The 22,494-nt window shown below is 39.0% G+C and overlaps 1 protein-coding gene across 3 annotated transcripts in view; it reads left to right on the top strand.

Annotated features, from left to right (window-relative positions):
- Positions 1-22,130, top strand: part of LOC126201088 (exocyst complex component 6B) — a 155,271-nt gene extending 133,141 nt beyond the window's left edge. For all 3 annotated transcript variants that reach the window (XM_049936762.1, XM_049936760.1, XM_049936761.1), the window contains exons 13-16: positions 6,451-6,700; positions 13,597-13,738; positions 21,331-21,517; positions 21,592-22,130. In XM_049936762.1, coding sequence (XP_049792719.1) covers positions 6,451-6,700; positions 13,597-13,738; positions 21,331-21,517; positions 21,592-21,802 — 790 coding nt within the window. In that variant the 3' untranslated portion in view covers positions 21,803-22,130. The remainder of the gene's footprint in view (positions 1-6,450; positions 6,701-13,596; positions 13,739-21,330; positions 21,518-21,591) is intronic.
- Positions 22,131-22,494: the final 364 nt, after the last annotated feature.

Genomic DNA, 22,494 nt, shown 5'->3' with positions numbered 1-22,494 from the left:
AGATATTACACTACAGCCCCTTTATCTGCTTTCATCAATGCTGGCAACTGAAACTCAATTACAAGTATGCAGAACATTTTCCTACATAGACTGAGCATTTTAACTGAACTTGGGTATGTGTTTCTGATGACTAAACAGACCTGGCATAAAACATGCATCCCTACAAATTGCATTGAATGGTTAGGAGGATGGGGTTGTAATTTACAGAGCTTTCTTGCCTGTTGCTTGGCCTCTGTGGTGTTCTCCTTCAAACAAGATGACAATGGTAGATGTAGTATTCCATCACAGTAAATGGTCCACATCACATTCTTCCCATGTTTGTATACTTACACCAGTTGTCTTCATGACATGTTTTAGCTGGACATTAAAGTGCTTAAGAGTAGCTCCACGAGGTCTGCCACTAGAGCAGAGTTAACCATAGAGGATTTAGTAGGGAAGCCTGATATCACTTTAGCAGTGAACATGATGTTGGCACCTCAGTTGATGAGTGATGGTTGCCTCACTGTTTAGATGTGCTTTGTTGAGAATCACAGCTTTGGCTACATTGTTCTGCTACCTATTGTTCAAGCTGTATCTCACTTTTTGTTGATGAAAGTGCTTAAGTACTTTGATATCACGCCAATAGTGTGCCCAAGTTTCACATCTGAAAAGTTTTCACTTCGTTACCACACCAACAATTAAAAGTAAAATTTGTGACTTGATTCAAGATTTCTTGATAGGAAGTACACAACATATTGCACAATACAGAACAGAGCTAATTTTTTTACCCTTTTCGAAATAGGTAATCCTGATTACATACCTTGTCAGCAGAATGAAAGAAATGATAGGGATAAGAGTATGGACAAGACAGAGTGATAGCTTTAGGAGAAATATGAAAATAATTATGTGGAACAAGGAAATCCACCTGAACAGTAATAAGGAGATATACCAAATATGTTATACTATTTCAAACAATGAAAAGTCCAAGGTGGAATAACAACAATATGGAAAGGGAAGACTGCTACTCACCACATAGAGGTGGCATTGAGTCACAGACAGGTACAGTGAAAAAGAATGCTAGAAATATTTCACTTTTGAATAAGGTCCTTCTTCAGAAGGAGAAAACTCACACACACTCACACAACAACTCACACACACATGGCCACCACCCCCATTTACTAAGGGCCAAGACGGACTAGTCTGGGGAAGGACTTTGTGTGAAAGCTGAAATATTTCTAGCATTCCTTTTCACAATTCAACACCTTCTCTTTGTATTGAGTAGCAACATATCCTTTCCATATTTTTTAAAGGACATCATATTTTTTATTGACTGTAGAAATTATTTATTTCACAATTGTAGTTTCAGCCTCAAGGCCATTATCTTGTGATACTGTAAAATATTTTGGTTCAGTATGTGAGATTTTTAAAATCCTTTGACATGTATACATGCCGTTATCAGAAGCAAGCCTTTTCAAACTGTGGAGTGTGATCATTCACTCTACAGCCTTGCTCCAAGACTGCCAGTGTGTCAGCCATTTGTCCACCCTGCCCACCTGAAATGTTGCCTAACCCATTACTCCCACACGGGTAAGCAAGCTGGAACTGTCTACAGAAACTGAAGATGACTTCAGAACCAAGGTGGAAAGTATCATTCACAGTAAAATGAGCTACAATATGCAGCCAGTTGCATCCACTGTGTTCAGTAGCTTCTGGCAGAGCCTCTTCCATGTCTTGAACAAGAACTCTAGGCAAACATACCGACTGCACACTAGCTGGTATTTCCCTGAGGAGCTTCATTGCCTGCCTGTATTGAAGCTCCCAGTGACCAACTGTCCACCTTCAGTGCTTACCCAGATTAGGCAGGAAAGTCTACCACTGTCCCAAAACATGAGGAATCCCTTGCTGGCTTAGATGTGTAATCGTCATCGCAAGCAGCATCCATTATACATTGATAAGGTGTAAGGGAACAGCTGCATGGCCAGTTACAAATTTGCATTCTGCCCAGAGATACATCATCCTTCCACAGTCTGCTACTCACCCTTGAGTAAGAGCAGATCAGTTAGATGTTGGTATCTGAAGACACAGTGACTGAGGTAATTCCAGTGACATAGGAGATGTTATAGGTGTAATCGCAGGTGGCTCAACATCTTTGCAGTTTAGGGCAGCAGCCTGAAGCCTTCAGCCATTGCTTCTATTTGTTTCCTAACAGTGGCCAGTTCATCTGGTGTCTGCACACAATAAGCACAGTTCATACCTATTTCCCACTCTGTAAAACTGTATAAAACACAAAAAATATCTACTGACCAATGCAAACACAGACTAACAAAGAAACTGCAAGCAGATCACAGTAAGAGAACAAACTGTCTGACAGAAGACAGTGTATATCTACTGTTAAAATTATGGGAGAAACAGCATATAAAAAAATGAAATATATGCTACAGTCAATGAAACAAGATCCCTGGCATAAAAATGAAATATATGGTAGAGTCTATGAAGCAAGATCCGTGGCAGTTGGCAGCACTGTTGCCAACTTTCAGCTGCGAATTACAAATGGCTACAGGCGAAACAATTCTTCTACAGAGCTATGACAACACTGACGCGTGTATACATAATCACGTTACCTGATTGGTTTAGGTATGTGCACGACACAGCCAAGTGCACTGCATCTCCTGGGGATCTTCTTCTGCTGACTCTGCTATAGCTATGGAGTCCTTTAGATGGTGGCGAAGGCAGTGTTACTAAGTATTGTTACACAAATGAAAAGTGCAAAGTACTGTGTTAGCAGTAACTCACTGAATGCAGGCAGATGCACAGCACACAAACAAGTGCACATCTTATAGCACATTGTCATGAATTTTATACACTATTTCTTCAAGAAGATCTCTATTGGGCTTCTAGGATAATGCACAATATTGCTTGTATTGCTACTACAACCATATTTAAATTCATTATTCATAATAATTAGTCCTGAATACAGGTGCAAAGGCTCTGTGAATGTCCCTTATCTCATTGTGTATCTAGAAGAAATATTTTATCAGTGCTTAATATTCATCTCTAACTGTATCTGTGAAATGTGAGACTGTGAGCCACCAAGAATCAACTGTATGTGTTAGACAGTTTGAACGAAATCATTACTAGAATCATGCTTACTGACAGTCATGCTGCACAACAAAATTTTTCACTGTTTTGTAGAAACTGGTCTGATTCATCAGTTCACTCTCCCATAAAGTAACACATATGGTCCACTCACATTAGTTTCACCACGACTTATGTTTGACTCCAATGTGTAATAACCATTCATAGACAGCAAGTGGCAGCATTAGCAGTGGAGGGTATATAAAAAGTGTCAGCAAACATGGGAAACAGTCATCGTCGTAATATGGAAATGGAGCGATATATCTGACCTTATAAAAGGCATGACATTGGTATTCAGGCCAAGGGCTGGGTTTGTAAACTGCTCACATGCTGTCATGGTTAAAGTACACCAAGCAAGGCAAAACGGCACTATCCAAAACCAGCATTAAGGCAACTGTGGTACACCAGGGGCCATGGATGACAGGGATGAATGACAGCTTTGGCAAATAGACTGTTGAGCAACTGACCAACCAGATGAACCAAGGGATTGCCAACAGCATCTCTTCAATGATCTGTCAACGAACATTGATGCAGATGGGCTTTCACAGCAGTTGCTTAGTTCATGCAACTATGCTGACAGCTGTACAGCGATGAGAAAGGCTAGAATTTGCATGCCAACACCATAACTGGACATACACTGAGTGGCAATAGGTATCCTTTTCAGAATAATCACATTTTGTGCATCATTGAACAGGTGGCTGTTTTTGTGTACGGAGTGAACCATCTGAAAGCAAACACCTTGCAATAATTGTTGGAAGGCTCCAGGCCGGAGGAGGGAGAATTATGCTCTGGGGAATGTTTTCATGGCATTCTCTTGGTGATTTTGTCATTCTGGAGGGTACAGTGGGTCAACAAAGGTATGCCCTTATCCTTGGGGACCACATCCACCTCAACATGCAGTTTGTTTTTCCTTAATGTGATGGCACCTAACAGTAGGACAATGTCAAGTGTCACACAGCTTGCAGTGTATGTGCGTGATTCATAGACCACAGGGATGACTTTACCATATTCCTCTTGACACCAAACACCCTGGATTTCAACCCATTTGAGAATATCTGGGGCTACCTCGATCGGGCTGTTTATGACATGGATCCTCAAGTAAGAAACCCAACACAGTTGGCCACATCCCTGTTGGTACCTTCCAGAATCTCACTCTCTCTCTTCCTGCACCTCTTGCAGCAATCCACTCTGCAAAAGGTGGTCATTCAGGCATTTGACAAGTGGTCACTTTAATGTGATTGGACAGTGTAACTGGTTTACTGAAAATAAACAAAAATCAAGTGTTGGTAACTTTACAGTGAAATGTGGCTCTCTGAACAATTTATGTATCAGTAAAGTGCTGTAGATATAAAGAATTAAGCAATCACTAGCTAGACAAGATAATAAAAGATTTTGGTTAATCTACAGTTACATTCGTACTCTCCTAATCACTGTGAAGTGCATATCAGAGGGTACTTCCCATTGAGCTAGTTTTTAGGGGTTCTTCCCATTCCATTCATGTATAGAGAGCAAATGGAATGACTTTAAATGCAACAATGCACACTATAATTAATCTAATCTTTTCAATGCCTACAGGAACATTATATAGTAGGAGGTTGAAGTATATTTCTAGATTCATTATTTAAAGCTGGTTCTTGAAACTTTGTTAGTAGGTGTTCATGGGATAGTTTGCATCTCTCTTGAAGTGTCTGCCAGTTCAGTTTTTTCAGCATCTCCATGACCATGAGTCAAACAAACCTTTGACCATTCATGCTGTCATAATCTGTATCCGTTCAACATCTGCTGTCGGTTCTATCTCACAAACATGATTGAATTGTGATAGGATGGGCTGCATGAGTGTTTTTTTAGCAATCTCCATTGTACACTGATTGCATTTCTGTAGCAGTCTGCCAATGAACTGAAGCTGGCTGCCTGCTTTACCTGTGACTTATGGATGTATGTGATCGTTTTATTTCATATTCCTCCAAATTTCACACTCACACTTAGGTGTTTGTATGAGCTGACTGATTCCAGTTGTGACATGTTGATATTATAGTCACAGGATACTGTTGGCAAGCTGTATCCCATACCTTATGATTCTGCCACACAAACTAAAAACAGAAACTGCTGTTATTGACATAGGGTGCTCTACCACTCACAGATAAAGGCAAGAGTACCAGTGTGTTAGGAATGGGAGAAGGCTATCGACACCCTTGGAAGAGCAAATAATGGGAAAGAATGGTGCAATGGTTTTATTTAGTATCATGGAGGAACATGTATAATAAGGACTTTATATTATTATTAATGACTTCATATTATAAAAGGATGGATTGATACTCATCATATAGAGGAGACCTTGAATCACAGGTAGCCACAACGAAAAGTCTGTTATGCATATATGCTTTCCATAATAGAAAATACACATACACAAGCGCAACTCACATGCACTGCCTCTTGCTGCATTTGGCCGAAGGCTTAAATGTATAGCAGTATTTTCATTGTGCCTTTTTGCGACTCAATGTTCCCTCTATATTGTGAGTAGCATCCTATCCTTTTCATAATATTATTGTAATTCCATCCTGGAAAGACTAATAATTTGTTACTGAATATCAGTGACACTTTAATATAGTATTAAATTATGATTAAAGTTGCAGCAATTGTTTAAAAAGCTTGATTCTGCATGTAAAATAATGATTAAAATGTATTAGGAATAGGATAGATTGCTATTCACTGTAAAGATGACCCATTGAGTTCCAAACAGGCACAATGACAAAACTGCTACACATGTAGCTATCAGCCAAAGCCTTTCTCACCAAAGAAAACACACACACATTCATGCAGGCAAGCACACCTCATGCACACTCGGCTGCCGCCACCAGCAGCTCCAACCTGATGGAGTAACAGGTGGTAACATGGATAAAGTATGAAAAGAATAGTTTTCTGCTCATCATGTAGAGGATTCCAGTTGGAATTGCTGGTGGTGGCAGCTGAATGCGCATGAGGTGTGCTTACCTGTGTGAATGTGTGTATGTTTTCCATGCTGAGGTAGGGTTTGGCTGATAGCTACATAGATAAGTCTTTTCATTGTGCCCTTTGCATCTCAGTGGTTCATCTTTATGATGAGTGCCAATCTATCCTATTCCTAATATCGTTGTTATTCCAACCTGGAGTTTCCATTGTTTGAGTAAAATGTATAACAGTCAAAAGTGCTTTTCCTCGACACTGATCGAGGGTATCAGGCATTCTTAACATAGCTCAAATTATAAAAGTGTAGTACAGTTGAGATTTTGGTCTTTTATTTGAAGGTTCTTTTTCTTTACAAAGATTAATAATATTTACAGTCTTTTTATTTTGCAGATGTGGAAAAGAAGCACATCTTAGTACTCGCGCTTCTCAAGGCACACAAGGGCAGGCAACTATGTTCCGTGTTGCACGTGATGATGCCGAACGACAGATATGTGAAAAACTGAAGCAGAAGCTGGATGAATTTCTGGAGCTAGAGAATTATGATTGGATGTTAGTGGAGCCCCGTGGTCATGCTTCTAGCTTCATCACTGATCTGATTGCCTTTCTAAACAGTATTTTCCAATCCTTCACTAATCTGCCTGTAAGTGTACATTGTAATACCCAGGTGTTTTGACCCATGCTTTGTTTCAAGGCATGCATAGTTTTACTGGTAATAAGGTTTTCAACCAATTAAAGCGGTAAACTATTTTATATGGTTAGGTTTTTGAGAGATTTTTCAAAATGTACATGTCCTAGGAAACAAGACAATCCAGTAGCAATTAATGTTAAAGGAACCTGCAGTCTTGTTTACATGTCTGCATAAATCAGATCTGAGTGCTCCAGAAGCATTACGTCTTCAGTGTAAACATCAGGATTGTTTTGGTGCAAAAGTCACATCTGGTTACATAAAATCATGGTGAAATTTATGGAAGTAGGCAGCAAAAGGAAAATGGTGCAGCAGCTGGATTTACATTGTTTGTTCTTATGGAGCCATTGTTTTCACTGTCACTGCTGATGTTGTTGGTCCACAATTCATTCAGCTGTGGCAACTGTTGAATGGCCGGCTGGTGTGGCCGTGTGGTTCTAGGTGCTTCAGTCTGGAACCATGTGACCGCTACGATCGCAGGTTCGAATCCTGCCTCGGGCATGGATGTGTGTGATGTCCTTAGGTTAGTTAGGTTTAAGTAGTTCTAAGTTCTAGGGGACTGATGACCACAGGTGTTAAGTCCCATAGTGCTCAGAGCCATTTGAACCATTTGAACTGTTGAATGCAAGCGACTCTAGATGCAGTCATTAGACTTTTCTAACATTGACCTGCAACCTGTTGAATTGTGCTTGCTGTGGAATCACTGTAGCTTGTCAGTTCAAATCTGATCACCAGCAAACATTTGTTACTTAGTATTTATCATTTCTAGAAAGTGCTTGGGACTTCTTGTGTTTATAATGTTTACACATTCCGGAGTATTCGATATTTTTAATAACAGCAATCTGTGTTCAGAAGGTACTTCTGTTCTGTCTGCATTGGTGTTCACAATAAGTGTGCTTTCAATACTAAGTGTTGTGCTTCATGGATGACTGTGCTTTCCGATTTGAATATGCTTATGATTAGGGCATGAGTGGTGGTGATGCCATGTACTTCCAGACATCTACATCACAATGGCTCCAATGAGGCAACATAAAAGTCGTCACCTACACAGACAGGAACCAGAATACATCGTTCCCATGTTTCATATTTGGCAAAACAACAGATTCCAAAACAGCACTAAGTTGGCTGCACATCAAGCGTCCATCATTGTTTTCTGGAGACACTGGCCAGGACCCAACAAAATAGCCAGAAGTGTTCCACCACGTCACCAAATATAACAGACTGTATGACATGATGATGCGTACTTTTATGTGGATGACACAATACAACATTGGTCCGAGGACAGCGAATAGTAGATCGATGTCTAGGACAGATTGCAGGCTGATCTGAAGAAAAGGTTTGTTGACAATCAGCAGCTTAGTCAACATAGTTGAAGAACAATTTAAAAACAGGGCCCAGTACCATGGGGAAACAACAGTCTTTTGGCCCTATGCCACATTGTGAATCCGATGACAGGAATTGACAGAATCTTACACTTGGTAAAATGGTACACAGAAGACATGTGCCAAGCTCTTCTGGTAACGGATGTCACAACAACAGAGGAATTCATGAAGTGGTGCTAGCACATTGAGAAAATGCAAAAGAAAAGAGGTGTGACTGAATCTTGAATATGGTTCCTATGGCAGTTGTGGGGGACCACTATGGATAACAATTACCAAGATGTAAGGAGACCTTATTGATGTCATCATTGACAGTCAACCTGCCTGGGTGCTAGTACTTGTGGGCTCCAAATAATGTTGAATGCTTATCAATGCCAGCTAAAGAAGATTATGTTCCGGTATACAAAAGAGATAGCACTGAAAGTCACAAATGGAAGATATGTGCAACTGACTAGAACATTTGTTGCAAGGTTAGCTGTCAGTGAAAGAACACAGCCCTTTAAATTTGTTGTTTTAACAGAATGTAGTTATAATGTTATTCTCAGATGGGACTTGTCGTAGGCATCAAAAGCAGTCATAGACTGTGGAAGATCAGAGCTACAAATTGACAAAGCTATTTTAACAAGCACACATAACAAATATTACTCTGAACAGTTGTTTGCTGTTGAAGACATTGTTATTCCACCATCATTAATTAAACCAATTTCCATCATCAATCTAGATACTCAATTCAACTGTGAAGCTTTTGTTGACTGCAAAAAGCTGCTCAGGCATTGCAGTTGGTCAAGGAGACCTTTGGATCATTAATTGTCACAACCAGTTACAACACATCCCTAAAGGTATGTGCAAAAGGACAGCCAAACTAGTCCAGGACGAGCAGTTCAGTTCCATCGACAAAGAATCATACTGTACTACCACTACAGACAATGCAGTGGAGGAAGCTACTAGTGAACTGTCAATATGAGCTGACCTGATAGAGGAACAATGTTGGTTGGTGTTAGGTGTTCTGTGCTAATTTTCTGGCACTTTGAAATCCAGAGTGAAGAAAAGACAGACTGAGCACCAATGGTAAAGCACCGTGTCAAGACTGGGCATCATCAACCAATTAGGCAGCACTCTTACAGCGCTTTACTAACTTAATGGCAGATAATCCAGGAGGAGTGGAGGAGGTGCTGCAGGATAACATTATTGAACCTTCAAGTGTCCTTGGTTCTGTCCTGTGATCCTTGTGAGGACAGCACTTGCTATTTCTGCATCGAGGACTGACAACTGAACAAAATCATGAAAAAAGAAGTGCACCCATTGTTGCACATTGATGACACCCTAGACTGCTTGAAGGGAGCCAAGCATTTCTCAACTATGGACAAGCAGGTAAGCTACTGGCAAATACAGCTTGATGAGGCTGATGGAGAAGAGACCACTTTCCTAACACTTGATTGCTTCTGTGAGTTCAGAGTTATGCCTTTTGGAGTAAGCAATGCTCCAGCCACCTTCTAGTGTATGACGGACATACAACATGCTTTGACACCTTAAATGGATGATGCCTATGCTATCTTGAGACACTGTCATTTTATTGAAGACTTTTATGATGTACATCATTTGCAATCTATATACCAGATCAAACAATGGCAAATCCAGGATGCAATGATGATGGTTTGATGGAAAGGATAGATTGCTGCTCATCATATAGTGGAGATGTTGAGTCGTAGGCAGGTACAACAAATAACTACTTAACACTTAAGCTTTCGGCCAGAAAGCTTTCTTCTGAAACAGACAAAAAACACACACACACACATATTCACGCAGATGCAGCTCACAAGCACATGACCACTGTCTGAACATGTGGCAGAGATGGGGAGGGAGAGCAGGGTTCGGCTGGGGGACAGTAAAGTGCTCCCACAAACCATCCCCCACCCATACCCTGCCTCCACCACCTCCCCACCCCAGCCTCCTCCATACCACCAGATTGCTTCTCCCATCATGTGGCAGTTGCTCACAGTCTGGCCTTGGCAGCCAGAGACAGTGTTCTCGTGTGTGTGTGTGTGTGTGTGTGTGTGTGTGTGTGTGTGTGAGAGAGAGAGAGAGAGAGAGAGAGAGAGAGAGAGAGAGAGAAATTGTTTGCATGAATGTGTGTGCATATATTGTCTATTTCAGAAGGCCTTCTAGCCAGAAGCTTAAGGCTTAAGTGTTTAGTAGTATTTTTTTGTGTGCCTATCTGTGACTCTACAGCCGGCCGCGGTGGCCATGCGGTTCTAAGCACTGCAGTCCAGAACCGCGGGACTGCTACGGTCGCAGGTTCGAATCCTGCCTCGGGCATGGATGTGTGTGATGTCCTTAGGTTAGTTAGGTTTAAGTAGTTCTAAGTTCTAGGGGACTGATGACCTAAGATGTTAAGTCCCATAGTGCTCAGAGCCATTTGAACCATTTTGTGACTCTACATCTCTGCTATGTGATAAGTAGCAAAATATCCTTTCTTCAGAAATAGAAAACCTTCACACATTCACCCAACAACAACAATAAAACAACTGTAACCACTATCTCGGATGCATAGGTCTGATTCAGTCTGCATCTGACATAAGCAGCAGTTTGGTAGTGAGGCTGTTTTTTGGGTACATTATCATACTGATGTACAGAAGGGGATGCAAACACAAAGACATTGACTATCTTTCAAGTAATTCTTTGCCAGAGCACAGCCTCGTGGATGAAATCTCCATCATTGCTGCATTAGATGACTTTGCAGTTGAATAGATGGAATATCCAGCACTGCTGAAAACCATATAAGGCTTGAAGGATGAGGGATCAACAACAGGAGAATTCCATTTAATAAATGGAACATCATATAAAAGGAACTATGAACCAGTAGGGCAGAAATTGTTGATTTTAATCCCAGATCATCTGCAGCCGGTTATCTTGGAGTATTTTCACAACACCCCAATATCTGATCACATGGAATTTGTGAAGACTATAGGTAGCATCAGATGCAGGTATCACTGACCAGATCTCTGCTGATATAATAAACACTTTGTGAGCCATGAAAAGAATGCTAACAACAGAAGTACATGAAACAATTATCTCCAGGGCATCTGACACTGATTCGACTTGCAGCAGTGCCATTTGTCAGATTGGAATTGACCTCATGGGGAGATTACTGAAGTCAGCAAACAGAAATCAATGGCTGGTAGTCCTCATTATCTATCTTACCCTCTAAGCCATCACCAAAGCAGGGTTGACTGCTGAAGCTCCATAAATTGCAAGGTTCCGTATAGAAGACATCATTTTAAAGCAAATAGTTCCCCATGTGGTGATCTCTGATCGTGGATAAGTTTTCCAGTCAAGACTAGTATCAGAGGTAATTTCACATTGCAACATTGTCCACAGGATAAAAACTGCCTACCACCCACCTATGAATGGCCTCACTGAGTGGGTTAATAAGATGTTTGCAGAAATGCCCTCAATGTAAGTTGATGTTAGGGAGATTGAGATACAATACTGTCCATAATGATGTGAGGCAAAACATTATGGGCTTTTCTTTCTGCTCCACACTCTTAATAATGGACATAACATCTCAGAAATAATGTTACATGAGCTATATAAAGCCATTTGAAGTATGAAAAAGAAAAAGCATTTGGAGTAGTCAATGTTTCAGTTCAGATGGTTAAAGGTAGAGGTAAAGTACTACAAAAGGAGCTTGTAGAATTGTTTAAAAATGTTTTCAGAGGAAAATTTCTCCCCATGTGAAATAGTGTTGTAATTATTCTACTTCACAAGAAAGGAAATGTAATGTTTGAAATATTTACTAATATTATAACTAATTGTGTAGAATTTTTTTTATTTTAATCAGGCAAAATAACAAGCTGGCATTAGAAAAATATATGGTATAGCAGACCACGTGAAGGCATGAACAAAATTATGGAACTGATAGTGCATGAGAAAAACTATTAATTCAACCTATATTAGTATATCGAAGCCTGTTATCCATCAGTACAACTTCTGCTAATGTACAGTTTGACTGATTCCACAGCCCTGAAGGCTCTCCTTAGTCATGGAATTAACAGAATTAGTGAATTAATTATTCAGTACTGTAAAGAATTGAAAAAGGGTTCATATAAGTCAATTTTCTGCAACAAGAAGTATTCTCAGCAGTCCTAGAGGAAGTTTCCATACACTTAACCTGGGAAAATGAAGGAGTATTAGATGATGATGTAATGTACCTGAACCACCTTCACTTTACTGCGTTATTGTATGATTTGCATTTAATGTAGATAAACTTCAGCATTTAATGGAAGATATAATATGACAAGTTTGATAACAAGACTGGAAATAAATTATAACAACTCTAAAACAATCCATAACCAATGTATCAAAAAGAAAATAATATAAATTAACAATTATATTGGATCAACTGTTGTGATTTTGTGTTTAGGACTATAAAAACAACTGGGTGGGCTGTAAAATAAACAGACATAAGAGTAAGAATGGTGTGGAGTGCCTTTGGCACACTAAGATAAAGTTTCTTTAATGAAACCTCTGATATGTCTGAATGGAAAGCTGACAATCAGTATGTGTTAGCAGTTTTGATGTATGTCCATGCATAATGTGGAAACGATTCAGAAACTTAGCATGCATCAGGTGGCGATGATTAGATACACGGGGAGACTGGAAAAAATTTCAGGGAATAGCCTGGAGTGGGAGGCATGATAATGATCAAAACAAAAATGAATGGAGGGTGGCAGGACCCATAGTCAGACAAGCAGGAATTAAATGGACCAAGAAGTTCTTCCCAGGAGTCCAAGGGATAAGAAAACACAGATATGATGACTTAATGGGAAGTTAATACATGACATTGGCACATGGTGGAGCAACATGGATGCTTATAGCGGAAGATAATATGCATGCACATGTTTAGAGGGTATGTTTATTCAATAGTGGATGTCAAATGGTGATGCTGAGTATCTCATACGTACAGTTCACATACACACACATAAATGGTGAATGTATTGGAAGCATATTACACTATAAACTTACAAAGTGTTTCTGCAGAGGGACATTTGAAAAGAAATGTTCAGTGTAAAGTGACAGATCTATGAGTGTTTTGTAAAAGGTGGTGGATAACTGGGGTGAAGTATCTTCTTAATCTGTTGAATGGGAAGTAATTCATTGTGTGAGCACATGTTCTGTGCAGTAGACATTTAATTGAGTAGACACATATATGGTGTTGGTAGCTAAGATTATAGATAAAAATGATTTTAAACAAGGAACTTCCATCATTTTGTGCTCTCTGTGGCTTTTTGTAATCTACTTTCTCTTATTAAAGTTCTGAAATTGGAGTACAATGCATATACTAACATTATCATTTTACTGAAATGTCTGAAAATTTGGTTTATTGGTTCACATTTTGTCACCAAATAATAAGTTATTGTAAGTCAGTTATAAGGTTTTAATTATTACTGTTTTTACTAACTAATTTTACAGCCAGAAGTGGCACAAGTGGCTTGCAAGTCTGCGTGCGAGCACATAGCGAAATCCATTATGGCTTTTATGCTGAGTGATGATGTCAAGCAGATATCAATGGGTGCACTGCAACAAATAAACTTGGATACAATACAGTGTGAACGTAAGTTACTGTTTTCATCAGAAAATTATAAAGATAATGTTTGTTTGGTGCATAATAATAACTTTAATAAATTACAAGACAAAATTGCTGACCATTCCCTACATTCAGGGGGTTTACGTTTAATTCTGCTGATGCAAACATATAAAAGTAAAAGTGACACACTGCCTAGATTTTGGAACTAATGGTTCCTTCATTGGCAAGGATAGAGGGATAGGTTAGGGAAGGTTAAAAAGGAATAGCAAGTCACTCATACTCCAGAGTGAGAGAGACCCACTTGTCACTAGGACAAGGGTGCACATAGGAGAGATCTATTATCTCAGAAATGGTGCGGCACTTTTATAGTATCTGTTGGCAGAACTAGATATTTTGCCATATGAAGTTAAGTATTGCCCAGCAATTCTGTCTCACAATTTAGGAGTTTTTTATCTTGCAGACGAATCATACCCACAAATAGTACCCTGATCAGCCAGAACATTATGACCACCAACCTATTATTGATATAAACCCGTCCAGGTGATAGCAGTGTCACCTGGCAAGGAATGACTGCTAGTCAAACACACGCACAGTGTATGTAGCATCAGTGAGCATGCTGTCCATGTGTAGAATGGGGAAAGTGTGTGATCTCTCTGAGTTTGACTGAGGGCAGATTGTAATGTTCCAGAGGCTTGGTACAAGCATTTCAAAAACTGAACGACTTGTCGAGTGTTTGAGGAGTACTGTGGTGAGTGGCTTCAATACATGGAGAAACCAAGATGAAACCACATCCAGACGTCGTGGGGTTGAGCAGCCACCCCTCATTACATATGTCAGACTTCATAGGCCAGGCAGAATGGTAAAACAGGACAGGCAGTGAACAGTGGCAGAACTAACATCACACTGGACAGAGTACAAGTGTGTCTGAACACACAGAACACCGAACACACTTAACAATGGGCCTCCACAGCTGATGACCCATGAAAGTGCCAATGTTAACTCCACAACATCGGCAACTACGACTTAAATGGGCATGTGATCATCAGCACTGGACGTTGGCACAGTGGCAGAGTATTGCATGGTCTGATGAATCACAATACCTTCTTCATCACACTGTTGGGAGGGCACAGATTCATCGTCTTCCGGGTAACAGCTCCTTGACATATTCAGAGGGGGCGGAAACTAGCTGGTGGCAGTTCAATTATGCTCTGGGGAACATTCACATGGGCATCCATGAGTCCAGTGGAGCTGGCGCAAGACACCATGATGGCCAAGGAGTATCGTACATTGTCTCACCCCTTTATGACAATCATGTTTCGCAACAGTAGTGGCATTTTTCAACAAGATAGTGCACCATGTCACAAGACCAAGTGTGTGACGGAGCGGTTCGAGGAATACAGAGGTGAGTTTCAATTGATTTGCTGGCCCCCCAACTTGAGAGATCTGAACCTGATTGAACACATCTGAAACATGATTGAACATGGCAACAGAAGTCATCGCCCCCCCTCCCCAAAATTTATGGGAATTATGTGACTTGTGTGTTTAGATGTGGTGCCAACACCCTCCAGTGACTTACCAAGGCCACATTGCTTCCGTGCCACAATGCGTCTCTGCTGTTATCCATGCCAAAAGGTGGACATACTAGCTTTTAGGTAGGTGGTAATAATGTTATGGCTGATCAGTGTAAAAAGATATAATGATTTGATATTTAGGAGAGCACAACTGTTGTGTGGTTTTGTTAAGTATTTTTGCATTTGAAGGGTGTAACAAGGGATGCCATATGTCTTCAGGGTTGGGTGACAGTTGCAGTAACTCCACAATATAATTTTATGACACAGTATTATGCTTAATAATGCAGCATACCTCATTAAATTTTATTACATAATATATAAGCACAGTCATCTGTATTTTGAGATCTATTTGTGCTTAATTCTGCATGAAAGATTTTGTACATTTTATTAAAAAGAATATTTGTATTGAAGTTTTGCAAACTGACCTGCAGCAGCAACATATAGTGTGCCAGAATGCAGGCAGTTCACTCGTAGCTGCATGATATGTTTCCTTAAAATGGCAACATGTGTAGCATAATGGTGTCCATGGTGCTCAGAATTTGTCAGTTTTTGAGGAAGCTTGTGTGGTTAATTAGTGTGACCGTACCATCAAAATACACAGTGATACAAATTGTGTAGTATACTGCATTTACTCATATATGGAAATGTTACCGTATATGCTTATAGTAATGTTTGATTGTGCATTTCATGTAATTTTGAAACAGTGTATACCAAGCTACCTCTCCATGCTTATTTTTAGACGTGAAGATTTTATCATTGGCGGAAAGTAATAACTTGATAATGAACTTTTGTGGTCCATGACTGGGTTTATAATAGAATAAATACTTCCTCAATTTCTGGAGAACCGTACTGTGACTATGTTGCAACTTCCTGTTCTTTTTAACTCCTTAAATACAGTCATCATGCTAGTTGGCACTCGTGAGTGAGTCCTTCTGCTCATTTCATGTGAATTTTTTACAACCACCATCTCCACCTGTACATGAGGTCAGCCTCACCTTGGTTTAGCTGTGGTTGCTTCTTCTTGTTTCCACTTCACTGTCACATTAATGACAGTACACCTGCACAGCTCTAGAAAGGTCAAAATGTCCTCAATGGATTTGTTACTCAGGTGACATCCAATGACTAGTCTGTGTTCGAAGTTTCACAGCTCTGCTGCCTGACCCATCCTGCTGTTATCGCTTCTCTGCTGACAACACAATATTCATCATGTTCTTGTACACTGGCAGGTCTGTCTACTGTGGCATCTAGTTGTCAGTTCCACATAGGTAAAGGCATCCAGGTACATTTTTTCAGACAGTATGTTATCATCTGTATTCTCTCTGTTGTGTAATCTATTTTACTTGTCCTAATCTGAAAACTGAAAGTATACGTATATAGGATGTGGTTTTCCAATGTATGTTCTTATTAGGGCCTGGATTTTAATTACCTAAAAAACAGTGAATATGCAAGCATTTATGACCTAAAACTTACATAAATATGACCTTAAAAAATAAAATATGACTCAATAGAAGTTTATTTAAAGCATTCTTGTTTGTTTATTTAATTTTTTATTCACCATAAAGTAATACAAAATTCACCTCTCAAAATATTGTAAGTATAGTTCTTTCTTTCTGTAGGGTTTCTGGCTAATTTGCACCTATTTTTTTGAATGTCTGAATGTTTTATTTTCTAAACACAAAGTACAGTGAAAAGATCATCTATCGAAACAGTAAAACAATGTTTTTATTTTTATATAGTATTTAAAGTGTTTCACATTATTTAATACCGTATGTCAATCTTCAGTATCTGCAAAGTTGCACTGGATCACAAGGTGCATTTTCAAGTTTTCCATTGTCAAAGATCTACAGTTGTCACTGAGGATAGTTTTGTACCTGGAAAAGCTCCTCTCCACAAGACGTCATTGGAGCGTATTTGAAGGCAGCCAGGTCACTGGAGTTCAGCTTTGTTGCAGTGTCTTCAAATGTTGCGGCATTCCCTGAAAGACTGTCACTAATTTTGCACAGTGTAGAATATCTAGGATTCTGTTGGAGAACACTTTGCAATTTGGTTCCCCTCTGCACATGTTGCACAACACTCAGGGCCTCACATAGCTGAGTGCCAACAGCTTCCAGTTGTTTGATGGCTTTTGATATCACTTAAAAATTGGCATTGATGTATGCCAAGTTTTGAGACAATGTATCTGTAAAAACTTCTTTCACAATTTTGATAGCACTTGATTCATCGCTATCAAGCTCACAGGAGATTGTCTTTATTTGGGTGTAGTTGGTGCAGTAATAGTCAGCAGCATTAAGCCAAGAACCCCATTGTGTAAGAACAGGTTTAAGTGACAGGGGCGTTGAAGGTGTTCGTTCCTTGAATTTCTGCACTCGTAGCGGAGCCTTCACATAGATTTTCTTACCACAGGAAATTAATTTGTCCACGTCAGTGTAATTTGGTTGCACCTCTTCGGCAACTCTGTGCAACACATGTGCAAGGCAAGTGGCGTACACCATACTGGGGTAGAGAATCTGAAGCCCTTTGGCTGCTTTAGCCATATATGAAGCACCATCTGTTACAAGCAGCAAAACATTGTCTCTTTTCACACCATCTGGCCACAGCAGCTTTTGAGAGTTGTCAAACAAAATAGCAGGCATCGAATTGTTTATGCTATCGAGAGCTTCACACGTTAGTAGGAACGTTTCTCCAGGGCCATCAACTTTTAGAACGCCAACAACAACATTTGCAATATATCGCCCACTAATATCCATAGTTTCATTTATCGACAGCCAGATCTTTTGCTCAGCAATAGCAATTCGTATTTTGTTGAGCACATCATTGTAGCATCTCAGTGTAGATTCGTCTGGAACTGGATGTGTTGTGTACTTCTCGAAGAACCGTCTGAAGCATCTTCAGCTTTTCCAATGGGATGTTGCAGGACACCATCATCTCACACAAATCCTTGCAGAATGATTGCACGGTTGACAATTGACCTGTCTGTTCAAATAACAGCATTTGTCTGCTGTTATTTTCAGCACTTCATTTCACACAGTTGCTGTGTTTAGCAGTATTACAGTGTTGTTGCACATTAAAGCGTTTCTCTGCACTAACTTTAACTTCACACATTTTACAAAATAATATTTTCCCATCAGTACTAAAGAACTTCTCTCCAAATTCTCAAACATATCCTCGCAACTTCACACTGTCGGAGCACTTTGCTTTAGGCATGTTGAACAAGGCAAAGGCTGTATTCAAACTGGTTACTGGGAACACCTGTGTGACTGCGCTGATTATTACGGAAGAAGCCGCCTTTGTTGGCTCTGAGAGCCTATTGTCGACTCTGCGCAACAATGTTTTATGTTCACGAAAGGACTGTCGTGGTACACAGATTTTCTGCTACAGTCCTGAGAAATAAAGCTGTGTACTAATTTATCTGTTTATCTTTCATAATAGCACGTTAAATATTGTCTCGTGAGCAACATATTCATTTTCTCATTTGTGTGCCCTGTAAGATACGAGAAAAATGGTATATGCATTTTTGGCAAAAGTTGATGGAAATATGACCTATTATATTAAAAGTTAGCCGCAATATGACCTATTACTAAAATCTGTTGAAATATGACTTTATATGCACAATCAAAATACATTTTTCAACACTAAAATGCCTAGATTTGTGTATAAATTGTTCTAAAATGCACCCTATAGTTCAGAAAAAAATATGACTTGTCATTAAAATCCGGGCCCTAGTTATTATTGTTGTTGTTGTTGTTGTTGTTGTTGTACTACAATTCAGTAACATTTATTACACTTACTTTTTATTTATAGTGATTTCTATTAATTGATATGTCTTTGCAATGTTTTTCAAAACAGGAAAATTCACCAATACTTTATTATTTATATATTTTTGTGAATAATATGTTGTCTCAACTGTTGTGAAGTATATTAGAACAATGTTAAGGTAGGTAAGTTGGTGAACCATGTGCTCTGTCCAGAGAGAGATGAAAGAAATCTTCCACAGGAATGTTCTGTCCATCTGTCTTGCTTGCCTTTGTCCCATACCACATCCTTCAGCTGGTCTCTTTAGAATTGACAGTACTGCTGCATGTCTCATATGGGAATCAATGATTACATTTTATACTCTCTTTAAACATTGCTACATATATTGTCAGTGAACATTATGATAAAAAATTAGCCCTCATAAAACACATACTTACTCAGAAGTCTTCATTAAATATTCAATACACAATAAAATGAACGTGATAGGTGGGACTGGCAGAATGATGCTATTGGCTGTCACATCTCACGGTAGAAAAGTTTTCTACAAAACAAGGAGGTCACAGTGTGACAGCACAGTTGTACAACTGAAGCAATCCCTTGGTGAAAGAAGCCAGCTGCAGAGCCAGAGTGTATGGGAGCACCGACAGGGTATTGTCCCCAATAACTTTGATGACTTCCAGAGTCATCATCAATAAATCATACAAAGTACATTTCCATTCTCTACTGCATGTCACCATCACTAATTTTCATTTATGCACAGCACTTCAGACACTATTAATTATGGATTTGGTTTTTCATAAATGAAAAAAGCCAGTTCCTTTTTGTGTTAATGTATCCCTTATAGCTTACAGAATTCCCAAGGAATTTGTACAGCTTTACGATTTTGCAGACATTAGCATTTTGTCACTTCAGATCAGTTTTAATATGTTGTCTTTGTCTCATTTGCCGTAGGCATAAACATTGTCACCATGTAATGTTATTATTCTGTTTACACTCCCAAAGCAAGATGAGATCACTGAGTACAATGGTTGCTATGGTAGTAAAAATTTTGATTGCATTATATCTCATTAATAACTTTCAAATGCCTCTGGAGCTAACAGTATACATTGTCTCCAAAGAAACTGTTTCTAAAAAAGTTCTGTACAAGATTTTCATTCTGAAAATGTACTTACTTAATGTAAGAGTTGCCACAAGAAGAAAATCACTAAGTCCTATGAGTGTAAAACGCTAATGTGTCAGTGATGACAAGATTCAGTAGTTATGTGCAGTGAATAAAAAAGATACCTTGTTCCAAAGCAAACAAAATAATTAAGCAGTCGTGGTACACATAATTTTGAATGTTGTCACTTTTGTCATAGCTTTTTCACAAGCTTGAATGGAAAAGGGCAAATATTTTTAATATCTCCTTGCACATGTGTTGCAAGTCTCTAAAGCCAAGCTACATCAACAAAAAATGAAAAATGAACACATTTGAAGAGGTAATGAAAAAATGATATATTTGTATGAAACACTGAGTTTCAAAGATAATTTTTTTTCAAAATATCTCAGGTAATGGGAAACTTGAAGAGGAAAGAAAGATGTAGAAAAGGCCAGAATGTAACAAGGAGCTTATAATGTTAATATGAGATTATGGAGCCAACAAAAAGATCCAGTAACATCCGCAATGGCTACATTTGTGGAACTGTTAGATTTCAAGTACTGTAAAAAGAGTAAAACATTTCAAATAGAATATTCAAAGGAGGAAACCTGGAAAACTTTCTTCATTAATAATTAAAGGAGCTGTGATAAATATTATTTGAATTGTACACAATTAATTATTGCTGTGGCAATGGAAGCCACTGAATATAAAAACAATAGCCCAAGATTGGAGCATTTTCAGGTGGCTTATTGTTTTTTGTTAAACCAGTGTAAAGTAGGATATGAACTAAGTGGGAGCAATGGGTTGATTAAGAAAGTACTGATATTTGGCAGCAGCTTGGGCTCAACATTGTGATCTACACTTTAGTAAATGATGTCAACAGACACTGTGTCATACCTTTCACCAAGATGAACACAAATTTGTTGTTGTGTAACTGATTTAGTGTTTATTATTAATGAAACCTCCTACTGATATAAATGCAGAGCAATTTTAAAAAGCAAACAAGAGAAACATAGTAATCCATTTGACAATTTCCTCTTACAAAAGCATTCTCTATTTTGTAATGTGTCCATTTCATAATGTGTGCATTCTGTAATATGACTACAGAATCACATTAAATAAATTGAAGATTCTGAGGTAAAGTATCTTTTACACAGAATTTGCAGCATCAGAACCTGTTCCTGGTCTGGAAGAGGGTGCTCTACTGCAGTACTTTGGAGATTTACGGCAACTTCTTGATCTCTTTATGTCATGGGATTGGCCTACATACTTTCATGACTATGGTCAAGAGAACAGCAAATATCAACGCGTCAGTCCAAACACAGCCGTACTTTTGCTTGAGAAGTAAGTATTTGCATAAGGCTCATTAAATAAAATGATTATATTCATTCATAACACACATTCTTATGCCACTACAGGTTGCGTGAGGCAGACAAGAAGAATGTATTTTCTGTCCTGAAAAAAAGTGAACGGGACAAGAAGAAACTTTTGGAAACTGTCCTGCGTCAACTGAGGCAGTTGGCACAAACAACAGCCACAGCAACAGTGACTGGTGTAGCAGCCTCTCCCACAATGGCAACATCAGCAGCCACTGCTGCCTCTTCACCAGCTCCCCCAGTTCTAACATGAGCTGAGGAAAAGAGCCATATGAGTCTGGTTATGTTTGTATTATTCAAGCAACAGAAATGGCATTGAAAGGATTTTATGTGAGTTCTGCATATTTGTGCTGCTACTTCAGGGTATATGTTGATATTTAAAGTATATATAGACCACCGTCTCTGCTGCTGTAGCTGGGGTAGTGATTTACATATATTTTAAACATATCGAGTGTGAACAAGTTGCTTCTCTGGATAAAGGATCCAGGTGGAGTTTCAGTTCCTTTCGAGAACTGAGTGTGCCAGATTTGTAAGGAATGTGGTAACATTTTCCTGATAAATAAACTTCCTGTGTGTTGTAATTTGTATTACTTTTGTTGTTGCACTGACTCCCTTCTACTGAGATCATTGTGATAACTTTTGTGCTTGTAGAAAATAAACCCTTACCAGTTACAATAAAGCTTCTATAGCCACTAAGACCCCTCTGATGTAAACAGTGAGTAAATTAGGAGAGCTGTATTGTGACTGTGTGTCCTCATAAATGGGTCTACCTTGCAATTACTCTTTAGAGTTTATATAAGCCTTTCTGGTTGCTGGTGACATACTCCACAATAATGGTGCAATGCATTGCTTGAAACAGTGCCTCTGGAAGCATGGGGAGGAATCTTAAGAGCAGAAAGATTTTGAAACTGAAGCATAGATATGAATTATATTTAAGAAACTACT

This window comes from Schistocerca nitens, chromosome 1, assembly GCF_023898315.1.
Source record: "Schistocerca nitens isolate TAMUIC-IGC-003100 chromosome 1, iqSchNite1.1, whole genome shotgun sequence".
Taxonomy (NCBI): domain Eukaryota; kingdom Metazoa; phylum Arthropoda; class Insecta; order Orthoptera; family Acrididae; genus Schistocerca; species Schistocerca nitens.
The sequence above is the reverse complement of the archived record's forward strand: the minus strand, read 5'-3'. Positions and strand labels throughout refer to the sequence as shown.